This window comes from Rosa rugosa, chromosome 1, assembly GCF_958449725.1.
Source record: "Rosa rugosa chromosome 1, drRosRugo1.1, whole genome shotgun sequence".
In the NCBI taxonomy this organism is placed as follows: Eukaryota; Viridiplantae; Streptophyta; class Magnoliopsida; order Rosales; family Rosaceae; genus Rosa; species Rosa rugosa.
Window position 1 is genome coordinate 55,981,759 of NC_084820.1, and position 16,741 is coordinate 55,998,499.

General features: G+C 39.7%; 3 protein-coding genes across 3 annotated transcripts; all 3 read left to right on the top strand.

Moving 5' to 3' along the window:
- The first annotated feature begins 1,078 nt into the window (after positions 1 to 1,078).
- Positions 1,079 to 4,146, top strand: LOC133725569 (O-fucosyltransferase 36-like). Its single transcript, XM_062152859.1, has 3 exons — positions 1,079 to 2,462; positions 3,327 to 3,576; positions 3,677 to 4,146. The coding sequence occupies exons 1-3, from the start codon at positions 1,195 to 1,197 to the stop codon at positions 3,851 to 3,853; spliced, it is 1,695 nt and encodes a 564-aa protein (XP_062008843.1). The 5' UTR covers positions 1,079 to 1,194; the 3' UTR covers positions 3,854 to 4,146.
- Positions 4,147 to 4,564: 418 nt separating this feature from the next.
- On the top strand, positions 4,565 to 8,249 carry LOC133742148 (uncharacterized protein C23H3.12c). Its single transcript, XM_062169833.1, has 8 exons — positions 4,565 to 5,265; positions 5,376 to 5,440; positions 5,529 to 5,627; positions 6,021 to 6,068; positions 6,678 to 6,747; positions 6,893 to 6,964; positions 7,156 to 7,254; positions 7,984 to 8,249. Exons 1-8 carry the CDS (start codon positions 5,029 to 5,031, stop codon positions 8,125 to 8,127), a joined length of 834 nt encoding a protein of 277 aa, XP_062025817.1. The 5' UTR covers positions 4,565 to 5,028; the 3' UTR covers positions 8,128 to 8,249.
- Positions 8,250 to 12,953: 4,704 nt separating this feature from the next.
- On the top strand, positions 12,954 to 16,472 carry LOC133725570 (26S proteasome regulatory subunit 7). The gene is made up of 10 exons (XM_062152860.1): positions 12,954 to 13,121; positions 13,267 to 13,348; positions 13,453 to 13,544; positions 13,640 to 13,717; positions 13,832 to 13,893; positions 14,947 to 15,091; positions 15,182 to 15,400; positions 15,494 to 15,675; positions 15,774 to 15,949; positions 16,112 to 16,472. The coding sequence occupies exons 1-10, from the start codon at positions 13,038 to 13,040 to the stop codon at positions 16,267 to 16,269; spliced, it is 1,278 nt and encodes a 425-aa protein (XP_062008844.1). The 5' UTR covers positions 12,954 to 13,037; the 3' UTR covers positions 16,270 to 16,472.
- The last annotated feature ends 269 nt before the right edge of the window (positions 16,473 to 16,741 follow it).

Sequence of the window (16,741 nt, forward strand, 5' to 3'; positions counted from 1 at the left end):
GGCTCCAAAGGAGACTAGGACTTAGAGTGTGATCACCGATAAGAGAAGGAGAAAGAGAGGAGTTGCTCTTAGAGAAGTTGCTCTAGAGAGAACTTAGATCATCTTAGAGATGTTTTGATGAATGAATTGGTGAATTGTTCTATGTTGTAGCCTCTATTTATAGGCTACCAAGCAACACTATTTGGCCTTAAACAACTCATAATGGGTTAGGTTTTAGCACTTAAACATTAATGGAATGTTAGGTTTGAATACTTAAACACTTAATGGAATTTGTTAGGTTTAAGTCATTTTCTGCTCCCTTATCCCTCAATTTTTATCTCCACTAAGAACTCAGATTCAACCTTCGATTTCTTCATATGAAATGATCCACCATGAATGTAGATTATTGAGGTAAAATTTCAGAATTTATTTCCATGTGGTTGGGCCGGAAATGCTGCTGGACCTCTTACAGGTCCAGTTTCCAAGTTTTGCTTCTGCAGAAAATTGGACTGTTTGTTTGAAGGTTTTCCACTCCGAACGAGCTTTGGCACTCTTCATAAGAAATGATCAATGGGATGTCTAGAATTAATCTGGAAAGTTTCAACTCATTTGGAGTTCGGATGGTTAGTCCGTCATCCCTCATTTCTTGTCTAGCTCGCTTTCTCCTAGCCGAAGTAGGAAAATGTGCTAAAGTTGATTTTTCATTTCCATGTTTGGTAGGCCTTATTTAGCCTCTTAATAATATATTTTTGAACTTATCGAAAATATATATGTGAGCCACTGATATTGGCTCAATTTCTCCAAGACGTGCCTTGTCAGGCCAAAATGCTCATTTTGGGTCCAAACAACAATTTCTCTTCTGCCTTCTCACCTTCATCTCTGTGATTTCAAATTTACGATTTCAACTATTCGAGGATTTTTATGCCATTTTACCCATTTATTCAAAGAGAACTCTAATTTATCATTGGGCTGATCGAATGGGCCAAGCGACCTGAATGGCAGGCCGGTAGAGGGTCATTTTCATCCACCGACAGCCCCATCATGATTGGGCCAATGCGTTTTGTTCACTCCAATTCCCTCCACATCATTTATTTGCTTCTCAAGAATCCCGATCATCTAACCAGAAAGCGCTTTTCCCAACCGCTGCTTTTCACTCCCATCCCAACTGTCACCCCACACACCCACATTGCCAGAAGCACTTTTCACTTCCCACAAATGGACCGGCCGGACTCCTCCTCTTCCGACGACGACGACGATCGCCAGAACCTAATCGACCAGAACGAGCGGAAGCATCAGCAGCTCCCCAGCCCTCGATCCGCCACCACTTTCCAAATCGACGACGGCGACGTCGACCACCACCGCCACCACCGCGAAATACGACGGCGTTTCGCCTCCCTCAAGCTCAGCGACTTGTTCAACAAACGCTTCCTCATCTTCTTCATCTTCATCCCTCTCTTCGTCCTCATCCTCTTCTTCACCACCGACATCAAGAGCCTCTTCTTCTCCCGCCTCTCCGTCCCTCTCTCCGATTCTCTCTCCGATAAGCTCCGCGAGTCCGAACTGCGAGCTCTCTTTTTGCTCCGCCAGCAGCAGCTCGGTCTCTTTGGCCTCTGGAACCAAACGCATCCCAATTCCACTTCGAATCACTCCAATTCCGAACTCCAGGATTTCAAATCCTCGATTTTGAAGCAGATTTCGTTGAATAAGGAGATTCAGCAGGTGTTGTTATCTCCGCACAGCTCCGGGAACTCATCATCGGAATCCGGAGATTTCCGGGATCCGAGCCTCCTCGGCGATCGGTGTGGAGTAGTTGACCAGCGGTTTTCGGAGAGAAGAACAATTGAGTGGAAGCCTAGTTCCGATAAGTACTTGTTGGCGATTTGCGTTTCGGGCCAAATGTCCAACCATTTGATCTGCTTAGAGAAACACATGTTCTTCGCAGCATTGCTGAACCGGGTTTTGGTGATTCCTAGCCCTAAAGTGGATTACCAGTACAGCACTGTGTTGGACATTGAGCACATTAACAAATGCATTGGGAGAAAAGTTGTGGTTACTTTCGAGGAATTGGCCGAGGAGAAGAAGAGTCACATCCACATTGATAGGTTCATTTGCTACTTTTCAAAGCCGACGCTTTGCTATGTGGATGATGAGCATCTCAAGAAGCTGAAGGCATTGGGAATTTCGTTCAAGAGTCGTGAGCCTGCTTGGGGGGAAGATGTGAAGAAGCCGAGCAAGAAGACTGTGCAGGATGTTCAGTCTAAATTTTCGAGTGGTGATGATGTTATTGCCATTGGGGATGTTTTCTTTGCTGATTTGGAGAAAGATTGGGTGATGCAGCCGGGTGGTCCTCTAGCCCACAAATGCAAGACTCTCGTTGAGCCGAGTCGCCTTATAATGCTTACTGCCCAGCGTTTCATTCAGACGTTCCTGGGGAAAAATTTCATTGCACTACATTTCCGGCGGCATGGCTTCTTGAAGTTCTGGTACACTTTCTTTGCTTTGCCTTACCCTGTTTCATTCTTTCGCCTATTTGGTTTCGCTTACTCTTGTTCAAAGTATGTTTAGTTTTTTTTGCATTTGATTACCCTTTACTGTATGCGATAGATAAGGACACATGCAAATGTTAATGGAACATTTTGGCCTCCTTAGATGCAAGTATTTCTGATGTTGCATTAGACATCTCCAAATTCCAATCTTTCCCAATTTATTTCTCAAATTGAGTGAAGAGTAAAAGCTCTGTCCAAATCATTGTATATGTACCTTTTTTAACCTAAAAATGTGAATTGGTTATGTTTCCTTCAAACTTTCATTCCATCCATGAAGTGGTCCTCCAGAATTTAATTTCAACTTGATTTGGGGAAAGTAATGGGAGCTCCAAATATTCAATATAATTGAGGAAAATTTAGACATTCCTCAAAGTTGGGTAAGTTTTAGAGACACATCAGAGCACAATTTCGAATCATGTTTCCCCATCTTTGCGTTTCGGGAAGGATTTAAGGGAGGATTGGAGATACTCTTAGTTAGTAGTCTATCATCGTACGGTTATATAGTCATAGTCTCATAGAGCATCAAGATCCCAACTCCAAATTTTGTGGTGGCAGAGCATCAAAAAAACGCAGGACAATTAATCTTCCTTTATTAATAAATTCCATGTTTGAACAATTAAGCATTTTTAAAAGTGACAGAGTTGGTTCTCATTGGATAGTTCAGATTCTGATGTTAAAGCATCTGTAGATACTCCAAAATGTAGTGCTTTTGTACTATCAGGAGCAAGTGCATGTTATTGGCATCTTTTGGTCTGTATGTCTTTGTGCTGTCGCCATCTAAAATGCTTGTTTATTTTCCAGCAATAATAAGCAGCCAAGTTGCTTTTACCCCATTCCTCAAGCTGCGGATTGCATCACCCGGGTCGCTGAAAGGGCCAATGCACCAGTTGTATATCTTTCAACAGATGCAGCTGAAAGCGAAACTGGTTTGCTGCAGTCACTAGTAGTTATGAATGGGAAGGCTGTACCACTTGTTAAACGGCCTGCACGAAATTCAGCTGAAAAGTGGGATGCTTTGTTATACAGGCATGGAATTGAGGGGGACTCTCAGGTAGGTTATGCTACCATTTTTACATTCTATTATTGCATTAAGGTAGAATGTCCTTGCTGCTTAATACCATGTAAGTTATATGTCCTTATTATGTTTATAGGTAGAAGCTATGCTGGATAAGACAATAAGTGCCATGTCAAGTGTTTTCATCGGAGCATCTGGATCCACTTTCACAGAGGACATCTTGCGGCTCCGGAAGGATTGGGGTTCAGCTTCTCTGTGTGATGAGTACCTCTGCCAAGGTGAAGAGCCTAACTTCATTGCAGAGAATGAATGAAAACACCATACTGATGATTGCTGGGTGATTGTTATTTTTTTGTGGTTTAACCTACCTCTTGTGTATGCACCTCTCAAAAGTGGTTGGTTTACCCTAAAATTCATTGACTGTATATTAGTGTATGATAGCAGGGCCTGCATTTTGAAAATGAGTCTGTTCCTGCCTACCTCATATTCCTTTTTTATTTTAGCTTCAATTTTGCTTGCTCCATTTATAAGTAGGGAGCACATATACATTCTGTGTGTCCATGTATGCAAATTAAAGGTATAACAGGGACAATGACCATTTGGCCTGTTGGAGTTTTGATTCATGTCATGTTGCATCTTATTCAAAGGACCAAGTCACTATCAGGCTTCGTGACTTGTGAGCTAGACTTTTCGAGCTTTTTTTTTTTTTTTAACCCCCTATTATACTATACCAATACGATGAAAAAACGATCTATATTTAAAAGAGTTGCTAATAGTTGATCAATATGGTAAAATCAGCAATGCTTTGTGGATTAACTTCGTCTTCTTTTTGTTGATACACAGATTAAAACATTGGATTCTAGCTCAAATTAGACATTAGGATCAGAATAAGAATCAGAATAGGAATTAGAATCGGATTGAGTTGCCAAATTGGGAAGGTAAAATCAAACCTTAACTAGTCACACCAAGAAAAAACCCAAGTGGATGGTATCAAATCAAATTAACCACTGAGCCGAAGATCTCCAAAATTCTATTTGTACGCCACGTGGACTGAAACTACAAGTCTAAGACGAGCTGAGTCATCGTCTTTGTTACTTCTTCGCTTCTGGCTCGCATTCTCACTCACAAACTCATATTTCTTCAGACCCAACACACGACCGCTACGCCGCCTCTCCTCCTATTACTACGATCTCTCTTTCTATAAATAGCAACTCCCTTTTGTGTGGTTCCCTTTTGCTTTCATGCTTCTGCATCCTTTCTTTCCTTTATTATAAATATATTGGGTTTCTCTTCTTCTACTCGATTGACGTCTTCTAAACACTAGTGTGTGGAGATTCTTGATCGCCATTGATTTGAATATACATTTTTTTGATTGAAAGAACAGAACCCAGATTGAAAGATTCAATTTATACGTTTTTTGAGGCGTGTTTGAGTGCTTTGTGAGCTCGGAGACGAAATTTACAGAGGAAGAAGATTAGGGTTGGTAGAATGAGAGCGAGATTGATAGTGTTTCCTGTTAAAGGGAGGAACTGGTGTTTTAGCAGATCAATTGATCCTCTGGTTTCGGATTCTGGTGCTGGTAATACTCCTTCCACTCTCAAAGATCTATGGAAAAGGATCTCTTTCAATTCAAATCCCAATGTTAATTCTAGTTCCAATGCCAATGCCACTGTCAATCCCTTTGCTGCTAATGCTGAACTGGTAGTCGATTTCGTATCTAACAAGGTTGGTTCTTAACCAAAAAGCCTCCATTTTTATTAGTATTGCTGTTTTGTTTTTGATTGGGTTTTCTTTATTTGTTTGAAATCTTGACACACTCTGTTGTTTTTGAATAGATGAACAAAGCTTGGATTAGTCTGGAGAAGGCACCTGAGGGAACCTTTAAAAGAAAAATTCATGGGTAAATTTTGTGGAGCCTTGGTTGAGTTTTTGTTAGCTCACTCAATGCTGTTGTGGTTTTTAACTTTGTGGAAGTTATGATGGTGTAGGGTGGGATTGAAGCTATTGGCTCGGGTGAAGCCGTCTGAGATTTTCTTGAAATCTATCACTAACGAGGTCTCACATGTTGAAGTTACATACCCTTCAAGGTTTCTTTCTGTCTCTTTCACTTGCACAGCTGCTTTTCTCTTTTGCTTCGAATACACCATCCTTTTCAACATGTGGTCTCATACAAGGTTGATAGATAACAGAATTGTTGCGGTGCTTTGCCTATTACATAGGCTGATAAGCCTGAAAAACTAGCATATCAACTTATAAGCTATTGCATTCTGATTTCTAAATCTGCCCAATCAAAACAAACAATGCACCTTAGTAATTTGCTGTTAGAACTTAGAACAATCATGGTTTTTATTATCTCACTCTGAAAGAATGATTGTGTGAAAGGATTGCATATTCACACATTCTGTACATAGGTGTACTCTTTTTATATTCCACCAAAAAATACTACTTTTGTGTTCTGACCATATATTAGGATTTTGCAGCTTAAATGCACGACTTGTGCGTAGGAGGTTACGACATATTGCCTCGAGGTATTGTTTTTCTTTCAAGTTACATAACTAGATGCTTGAAGCTATGTATTATTGCAAATTATTGGTGGTATCAAACTTTTTCTTTTCTATCCTTGAGAGTTGAGATTGAGCAAGAGCCGAAAGTTTGTCAAACCGAAACCAGGAAGACATTACAAAAGAAGATAAACCAGGAGTATAATTATCTAGGAAAGAAAAACCCTTCATTGATTCGGCTACACTGATTCCCTTTTGTTTCTTCTGAAAGAAAGGGAAAAAAAAAAAGGGCTACATACTGAACCCAGTTGGAATCAAGGAGGGACTTCATTCAGTGTTTATGATTTATGACTCACAATGCTGGAATAGTTTTGAAGGTTCTGTTGAATATGTATGGATATGCTTCACTTTCACTAACACTATAAGTAACTTTGGGCCTTATTTGCTCAAGAATCATGGTACTTTCTGAGAGATTCATGTATTACGAAGTGGAGGGTATTGTAGTAAAGCTTTATGTATTCCTAGTTGCATGAATATGAATGGGCTATCAGATATGCATTAGTTTCCCTTGGATATATTATATTAATCTATCATGGGACCAGAATTTATTGATTTGAAGTTTAATCTGATTATCAGGGGATCTATCATACACAAGAAGTACTTATACGGTTCGGTTACGTTGCTCCCTCTGACATCTGCATTTATGGTACATATGTGTTAACTTGAGTTTCACTCTGAATTTGTACAACCTTTGGGTTCTTTAATGCCTTTTGCACTTCTAAATTTGCATATCTGTTTGTTAGCTCCCTTGGTTCTCATTGTCTCTTGATTTATGTTTTAATTTTATACAGGTTTTGCCTTTGCCTAATATTCCCTTCTTCTGGTGTTTATTCCGTACTTACTCTCATTGGCGAGCTCTCCAGGTGCATACATTGTTTTTTGTGATGGAGACTCTGCAGCTTAAGTTTTTTTTATATAAATAAACCAATTATTGAGTTAAACTTAGCTGGAGAAACTTATTGTTAATGCTGCTAGATTGGTTGCGTATTGCTCCTATTACAATATGTGATATATTAATCTTTCTTCTTCTTATTTGTTTATGTTAATGGTCTAGGGAAGCGAGAAGCTTCTTCAGCTAGTCTCAGATAGCCCGAAGACTCCAGATAGAAATGGAGTTGAGCATGGAATGAAAAAGTTACTTAATTCTCCGTGGGTAAGTAATTTATGGTCCAGCAATTGGAGGCTGGGTTATGATTTTAACGGTCTAGAAAAACCCTGTACCAATAAATCTTGTTGGACTTCTTAGGGTTGTATGTTATCCCTCAGTAGTTTGTGACTTTGTGTGTTAAAAAACCTGATTACTGAGAGCCTTTGTCACTTTGGCCCTCTGGGAATTATGGGGTGGTTTCTTCACCACCAGTAACCTATTTTTCTGTGGATAACCAACTCAAACTATTTCCCTGTGTTCCATCGGTTTCCAAATTCAAAGTCTAGTCAGTTTGATAATTGTTTAAATTGGACCTTTGGTTTTCGTTAGCCAATAGCTGGCCTTTGAATATAAGAAAATATGCATATCCACCCTCTTTGATTAGTGATCAGAATGTCATCATTCCTGGTACTTCAACATATTTATGTGATTGTAGAAACTGTTGTATGCTTTTCTGTTTTCACTTAAGATCATCACTTTTGGTCTTTAATATTTGGGCCAATCTGGCCAATCACCATTTTTCGGTTACCACCATGTAGTTGGTTTGGCAATTGTGAGGATGTATGCTCCTTACACCCTTTTGGGCAAATATGCAAAGCTTGCACACAAACATCGCATGCTGACATGCATGCTTGCCCACACACACCTTTTCTGCGAATGGATAAGACAGAAACGTAGCATCCTATATTTTTCTCTCTTTTCTCTAATTACTTTTTTATTCATGAATGTAAACAGGTTTTGCAGCCATCCAAAGAACTTGAGGAACTTCTTCATCAGGGAGATGAACACGATGATCTGAATAAGCAGGCTATATTAAAAGTCTGCAAAGCCTTTGACTTGAACTCGAATGATGTTCTAAAATACAGAGATACCGTGTAATTAAATTGTCGCAATCTTTCCCATTTCAAATGTAATGTCACATTCTCTTGAAAAAGAAATTGATTATTGAACACTTAAGCTGTATGAAAGGAAATTTTGGAGGGATGCTTACACGAATGCATCAGATTATCAAGTTTTGCTCTTGCACTACCCCAGTAGGAGGGCTTAGTTCAGTAAAAATTTAGGTTCTGATTTCAACTCCCCATGGTATTGTCCAGCTAACTAGCCTGATTACCAAATAACGTTTGCTTATTTTGATCTTGAAAGTTAATTGGTTTGTGAGCAACTGGCTGATCTTATTTGACTTCTCAGGATATTGTTGTATTGACTCCGAGTAGTTTGTTACTGTTAATCATGTTATGAAGGACCTCTTTTATTCTGTGTTCCATTGGTTTCATAATAACTACTGATTACCATTTGTCCTATGTGATTGCTTGATTTTCAATTTTCACTATCATCAAGTATTCTCCTCTTGTTTGGGCCAATCTTCTGCTCTTAAAACATGCAAGACCTTAATCACCATTTGCCTTCTCTTAACTATTAGTTGTTGCAAACCTTCTTTTGAAGTGTTTGCAAAGAAATAAGAAGGGCTGTTGCAGGGTGTTTTGTTTACTTGTCCATCATGGTTCTCAAAAGACAAACGACCTACATTGCACCTTCACAGTCGTGATCATTACTAGGTAAAATTTCCTCAAGTTCCTCAATTTTCCCTGTTTTGGCTATTTTCTTTTTTGGTTTGATTCACAACTCTAATCATTAGTTGGTAAAATTCCAAGATTATTTGCACGAACACTACTAAAATTTTATCTACCATGAAAAAGTAAAAGTTCAATTTTTTCCAAACATTTTATCAAATTCGGAAAATAGGGAAAATCATGTAAAACAAATTCATTTCATAAAATGTGCGGCATAAATTTATCAATTCCATGAGTCATTTGAAATTGACCTCGGTCTTGAGCTCAACATTCATAAAGCATTATTTTAGAATATGGTCCAATTGTCGGAACTACAAAATCTCGAACGAATATTTTGAAAATTTATCGTATTATGACTTTAAAACATTGTAAAACAAAAATATTCGTTGGGATTTATGAGTTCTGTCAGTTTAAGAAGTGTCTAAAAACATTATTTGAGGGCTAATTTTAGGTTTGAGAAAATGAAAACATGCGCTTTTGGCCAAAAATCATATATAGTGCACAGTTTTGAATAGAAATATCAGTCTCGGAGAATTTTCTTTTTTGGTTGTTGAGAAGTTTCATGGGAATGGGACATGGACCATAGTTTTTTTTTTTTTTTTTTTTTTTTTTTTGAGGGAAATGAAATAGATTTCATTGACTTACAAGTCATTACAATCAATAGATATAAGCTCCACCACATTTGGAGGGGGTACAGTAAAGACCTGCATAAAAAACTGCCCATGTCTAGCATCTTGTGCTAAAGTATGAGCCACTATGTTTGCTGCTCGGCGCACATGATGAACTTTCGCAAAGGATGCTAGCTGCAAGACCTCTCGAAGGTCACCTAATAGGTAGCCCAGCTCCGAATGATCAAGGGAGGCATGCACCACAGCTTGTACCAAGTCTTGACAATCAGTCTCCACTATTAGAGGGACAAATTGATGAGAGATAGCTAGTTGGACGCCCACCAGCAGCGCTACCAGTTCCGCATGCCGAGCGGAAGAAGCTGCAGGAAGTGTGTGGCGAAAACCTCCCAAACAAGAACCCTCAAAGTCTCGAAACACACCCCCAACACCTACACTCCCATCCACAGTGCTAAAAGCCGCATCCACATTTAGTTTGATCATACCTATAGGAGGCTTCTTCCATCTAACATTCTGGATTGGAGATGCTAGGCGAGAAGATGAATGAGCAACCTTAAATTCCTCCCACCATCCTAGAGTAAGTGGCACAACTTCCGAAGCTAACTTTGCTTCATCTCCCCACACTTTCGCATTTCGATTACGCCAAGTTGCCCAAATCACCATCAATAAAGTAGCAAAGGTAGTAGGGGACTGAGAATAAGAAGCTACTAACCACTCTATCACGCTTGCAGAAGAGGGAACAGTGGGAATATTTGCCAATTGAAGAAAGGAGCTTGCATGAGAGCAATCTCTTAATGCATGTAGAGGGGACTCAATTTCTTCGTCGCAGAATGGGCATTGGGTATCAATGTCTATACCCCTTTCACTTAGCCGACTCCGAGATGGAAGAATATTGGACGCCGCCTTCCATACACAAATTTTAACCTTCCCCGGGACCGGGGCTTGCCAAATCCTGTTCCAAAGCTCGGCACTAGGGTTAGGCATGCTAGAATTCTCACCCAAAACTCTATCCCGTGCTATATGGTAGGCGGATTTGACGGTGAAGCCTCCCTTCTTATCACTAGACCAAATCCACCGATCATCATGCATACGATTACTAAGCGGTAGCGCCAAGATCTTTTGTGTAATATGTAAAGGGAAGAGCTCCTGTAGTAAAGCCTGGTTCCAAACACCTGGAGATAAAATAAGATCTGAAACCATATTAACTCGAGGAGTATAGAAAGAAGTCAAATCCTCCCCTATCAACCAAGGATCAGTCCACACGTTGGTGGACTTACCATCCCCAATATGACGCCGAATACCGGCCTGCAGAATATCTCTACCATTCAGAATGCTCCGCCAAGCATAGGATGGAGCTGAACCAACCTCAGCGTCCCAAAAAGTACAATGGGGAAAATAGATTGCCTTCAACAGCCTACCAACCAAAGACCCAGGATCTTGAATTAGACGCCATCCTTGTTTAGCTAACATAGCCAGATTAAAAGCAAACAGATGACGAAATCCCATTCCACCCATCACTTTAGGTTTACATAACTCATCCCAAGCTCTCCAATGCATAGCTTTTTTATCTTCTGTTCTCCCCCACCAAAATTGGGCACAAAGTTGGTGGAGTTCATGGATCAAATTCTGCGGTAGAAGGTAGCAATTCATAGTGTACAGGGGCATTGCCTATGCTATGACTTTTATCAGGATCTCCTTACCAGCTGCACTTAATAATTTGGTACGCCAACCTGTAAGCTTCTTTGATAAATTATCTTTGATATAAGCAAAAGTGTCAGCTTTCGATCTACCTACCAGAGTAGGAATGCCAAGATACTTCTCATGCTTGTCCACTACCTGAACGTCAAGAATGTCAGCCAATGAGAGCTGTAGAATGGAAGGCACACTCCCACTAAAAACCACACTACTCTTTTGCAGGTTAATTTTTTGCCCCGAAGCTCTCTCATAGACATTTAATATATTCCGAATCAAAAGGCAATCCTGAGAAGAAGCGTTAGAGTACAACATACTATCATCTGCAAAAAGCAAATGACTAATAACAGGGGCCCCATCACAAACCCGCAACCCTTGCCACTGACCATTAGCCACAGAGTGAGAAATAAGGGCTGACAATCCTTCAGCACATAATAGGAATAAATAAGGAGAGATGGGATCACCTTGCCTCAATCCTCGATGAGGAGTAACAAACCCGCTTGGAATCCCATTAATGAGGAAAGAATACCGGACTGTGGAGAGGCAGAACATGATCAAATCCACCCATTGAACCGCAAATCCCATTTTGAGCATTATTTTCCTGAGGAAATCCCACTCCAAACGGTCGTAGGCTTTAGTAATATCCAATTTGAGAGCCAAAAATCCTTCCTGGCCTCTTCGCAACTTATTCATATAATGAGCAAGTTCAGTTGCCACTAAAGTATTGTCAGAGATTAACCTATCTGGGACAAACGCACTCTGCTGTGGGGAGATAATGGCCGGTAATAGCACTTTCAATCTATTAGCCAACACCTTTGAAGCTATTTTGTAAAGGACATTGCATAAAGAAATAGGTCGTAGTTGTGACATATGCTGTACTTCTTTCACCTTCGGAATCAAAACCACATGAGTAAAGTTCAAATCCGAAGGCATATCCTTAGTTGTCAACAAAGAAATCACCGCTCTACTAACCTCTGACCCCACAAGATCCCAGTACTTCTGGAAAAAGAAGGGAGACATGCCATCCGGTCCAGGTGCTTTGGAGGGATGCATTTGGAAGAGGGCATTGCGAACCTCCTCCATACTATAAGGAGCCAATAACGACTCGTTCATTTCGACAGTAACTCTTGAACCAATTGTCTGCAACACCACTTCTTGAGCTCTAACATCTGGAGCCTGACTAGCATAAACCTGCTGGAAGTATTTCATCACCACGTCTTCAATGTCATTAGAGGAAGTCTGCCATACTCCATTATCATCAAACAAACCTTTAATCTTATTCTTCTGCTTACGATTCGAGGCTCTTTGGTGGAAAAATTTAGAGTTCCTATCTCCATCTTTAAGCCAAATTGCACGTGATCGTTGACGCCAATAAGTTTCATCAATGGACATCAATTCATTCAATCGCCGAGATAACTAGAGCTTTTCAGCTTGGTCACCCGAATCAAAAGGCTTCTGCAGCAGCAAATCCAATCGGCAACGGACCGAATCCAATCGGCATGGACCATAGTTAGTTTATAGTTTGAAAAGAAAAAAAGAAAAAAAATTCATCTTGAGAATAAATAAATAATATTGTATGTACTAATTAGAGCTTAAACAATTAGTATATGACACCGATAGCTCGATGTCATGTAACATCTAATCAAAGAATCCTAAAAATTTTACCTGCCTCTCCTTTTAACTAAAAAAAAATGAAAAGTAAAATTTTATTTCTACTCAAGTCAGGTAACCGACCCGACCCAAGCCCACATTGCCTTCCTTCCAAGAGGTGGATTCTTCCCTATTAAAGCAAATCCAAAACACACAGAGAGAGCTGAACAAGGTGTTGGCTGCTTGAGCAGAAAGAAAGTCGATACCTTTCAAGTCTCTCTCTTCTACCCCAATCTCTACTCTTCCAATGGCGCCAGAACCTGAAGATATCAAGGACGAGAAGAACCCTAGACCCCTCGATGAGGACGACATCGCCCTCCTCAAGACCTATGTAAGTCTCCCCTCAATTTCCAAAGCCCTAGTTTTCTTTTCCCCCAATTCGATCTGCCCTAATGTTATTCGATTTCGCTGATCCGAAACCCCAATTTATGTTAGGGTTTTGTTGAGAAATTACTGAGATTAAATTTAATACGCAGGGATTAGGGCCTTACTCTACTCATATTAAGAAGGCTGAGAAGGAAATTAAGGAGATGGCTAAAAAAGTCAATGATTTATGTGGTATGTAAAATACCCTTTTGCTCAATTTGTACTAGGGTGTGAAATTTTGGAAGTAGGAGGTTGATTTTGTACTGGGTCTAGTTTAAAGTTGAGTTCTTTGGCAGGTATTAAGGAGTCTGATACTGGTCTAGCTGCTCCCAGCCAGTGGGATCTTGTTTCGGATAAGCAGATGATGCAGGAGGAGCAACCTCTGCAGGTTTGTTTCGATTACGCCATTTGGGCCCAACCCTATACTAACTGGGTTTTGGTGTAATGTGTTGGGGAACTAATGATTGGTTTTTGTGACCCCAGGTTGCGAGGTGCACGAAGATTATCAGTCCCAATTCTGAAGATGCTAAATATGTCATCAATGTTAAGCAAATTGCAAAGGTATAACCTTTCTGATGATTATGAATTCCAATTCTGTTCTGTATTGGTCTTTTATTTTTGTTTAGCCTGTTCCGTTTCTTAATGGCCTCTGTATATTTCTTTGAAAATCTGCAGTTTGTAGTCGGCCTGGGTGACAAGGTTTCCCCAACAGATATAGAAGAAGGCATGCGTGTCGGGTATGAATTATATTTGTGTTAACTCTATGAGCATTTTCCAATATTTGAGCTCCTTTTTGAGTAGTTGATGTAGCACTTAGATTTAATTTTATACCTGTGACGTAGCACTTAGGTTAAAGGTTATGCTTATGATAACTACCAGGTGAAACTTCAAAATGAAGTTCAAAATTAAATGATTTGTACATTCGAAGTTTTAGGAGACATAAGGACACAATTTCATCCAGCGAGGTGGTTCTAGACCAATTTCTTTCTTGTATCTCAGACCCTGGCTTCTCACCAAAATTGTTGATATTGTGCTTTAACATTCTATATTTCTTGTTATTGTGGACATACTATAAAATTCCATGCTATGTCATCTGCCTTAGGCAGTAAGCTCGTACTGCCTCCCATTCAACTTGTAAACATAATTATGTAATTACTGAATTGAAGGTCATGCTTATAATAACTAGCAAGTGAAACTTCAAAATTTGCACGTTTAAAGTTTTTGAAGACATATAACTATATAAGGAAACACTTTGATCCAGCTAGGCAGGTCTGTAGCAATTGCTTGCATCTCTGGCTTCTTAATTTAATGTTCTGCTTTAACATTCTACATTTCTTGTATGTGTTGTTTTGACATATTATTCCTAAGCATATTCAATGTGTGTCATCTGCCTTAGGCAGTAAGCTTATACTGTCTTCCCTTTAAACTTTTAAATATTGTGATGCATCTACTGCATGGGTATTCTTGTAGCACTTAGGATTAAAGGTTATGCTTATAATGACTAGTTAGTGAAACTTCATAAAGATTTCAAGAGTTTCTTAATGTATCTGTACATTCAAAGTTATGGAAGAAATATAAAGATAGAATTTGACCAACTGATCACTTGCATCTCAGACCCTGGCTTCTCACCACCATTGTTGATTTTCTGCTTTAACTATATTTCTTGTTTGTGTTCATGGACGTATCATTCATATTTCGCCTTGGAGTAAATTCTATGCTTTGCCCCTGCCTTTAGCAGTAAGCTCATACTTGTTACCACTCAACTGCTGAACATTATCATGTAACTGCAGGGTTGATCGAAACAAATATCAGATTCAGATTCCTTTGCCTCCAAAAATTGATCCAAGTGTGACCATGATGACGGTGGAAGAGAAGCCAGATGTGACGTATAACGATGTCGGTGGATGTAAGGAGCAGATTGAGAAGATGCGAGAAGTATGTGTAGACTATAGCACTACATTAATTTATACTGTTCATTCGATCAAATATGCAATGCTGACTTTTTTTATTTTCTCCTTGTTTTAGGTTGTTGAGCTACCCATGCTTCACCCTGAGAAATTTGTGAAGCTTGGAATTGATCCTCCTAAGGGTGTTCTCTGTTATGGTCCTCCAGGGACTGGTAAAACACTTCTAGCTAGAGCTGTGGCTAACAGAACTGATGCTTGTTTCATTCGTGTTATTGGGAGTGAACTTGTTCAGAAGTATGTTGGTGAGGGGGCTAGGATGGTGCGAGAGCTATTTCAGGTCAGATTTTGTTGCATGTTCAGTGACTTTTAAATTGACTTTGAATTATTTTGCATTAGTGTGTTGATATTTCCTTGATGTTATCTTCTGCAGATGGCGCGCTCAAAAAAGGCGTGTATTGTGTTTTTTGATGAAGTTGATGCCATAGGAGGGGCTAGATTTGATGATGGTGTGGGTGGAGACAATGAGGTCCAGCGCACTATGCTTGAAATCGTGAATCAGCTAGATGGTTTTGATGCGCGTGGAAACATCAAAGTCTTGATGGCAACAAACAGGTCTGTTGTGTATTTCCATTTTGGAATTAAATGGAATATCATTGGAGGCAAGACCTTTTATCTAACCTGCCTTTACCATTGTATTTGACTCTTTTCAGGCCTGACACACTAGACCCAGCATTGTTACGTCCTGGACGATTGGATCGTAAGGTTGAGTTTGGCCTCCCAGATATGGAGAGCAGGACGCAGATATTTAAGATCCATACACGAACAATGAATTGTGAAAGAGATGTTAGGTTTGAACTTCTCGCTCGGCTGTGCCCAAATTCAACTGGTAAGTCCTTTCTATTGCTATTGTTAGTTTGATTAGACCCTTTGGTTACCCTACCTGAATTTAATGGCATGGAAATCCTGTTGCATCTCCTTTGCTCTGTTTTAATCCCATAGTGTTTGTAGATTGGACATCACTTTTCTGACATGGGTTTCTGTTTCCCAGGAGCTGATATAAGAAGTGTATGCACAGAAGCCGGAATGTATGCCATTCGTGCACGAAGGAAGACAGTAACCGAAAAGGACTTCCTTGATGCTGTGAATAAGGTCATTAAGGGTTACCAGAAGTTCAGCGCTACTCCCAAATACATGGTTTACAACTGAGCATATGATGTTCTCTTCTATTTCCTGAAGCCGTGAGACAGTGATACATTCTCAAATGGAGATGAAGATGGTGTGTGCCATGTTTCTCTTTTTAGGGTCATTTTACCAACTTTGTGCCCGTTGTTTGAACGTTGTATTTGTATGTGTTATCAATTTATCTGCACGCATATTTTATAAGATCAAGCCTATTGGTTCTGAACTTAGCTTTTGATTCCCAAAACACATTTGTCTTGATGCTTGTCTATCTCAAATCATTGTGAACTAGTTACTTGCCAAAACCACGGAATTGGGTTGAAATTTTTCAGTTAGGCAAGCGTGACAAATTTTCATACTGCTCCGTTCTGTAACAGAGATTATTCTAGTCGCAAGCTATCAATTTGACATAAAAATCGTCATAGTTTGGGGTATCATGAATTCCGAGAAGTGCTAGTTTATCAATATTCTTCATCATTGCTTTTACTGGTTAAACACA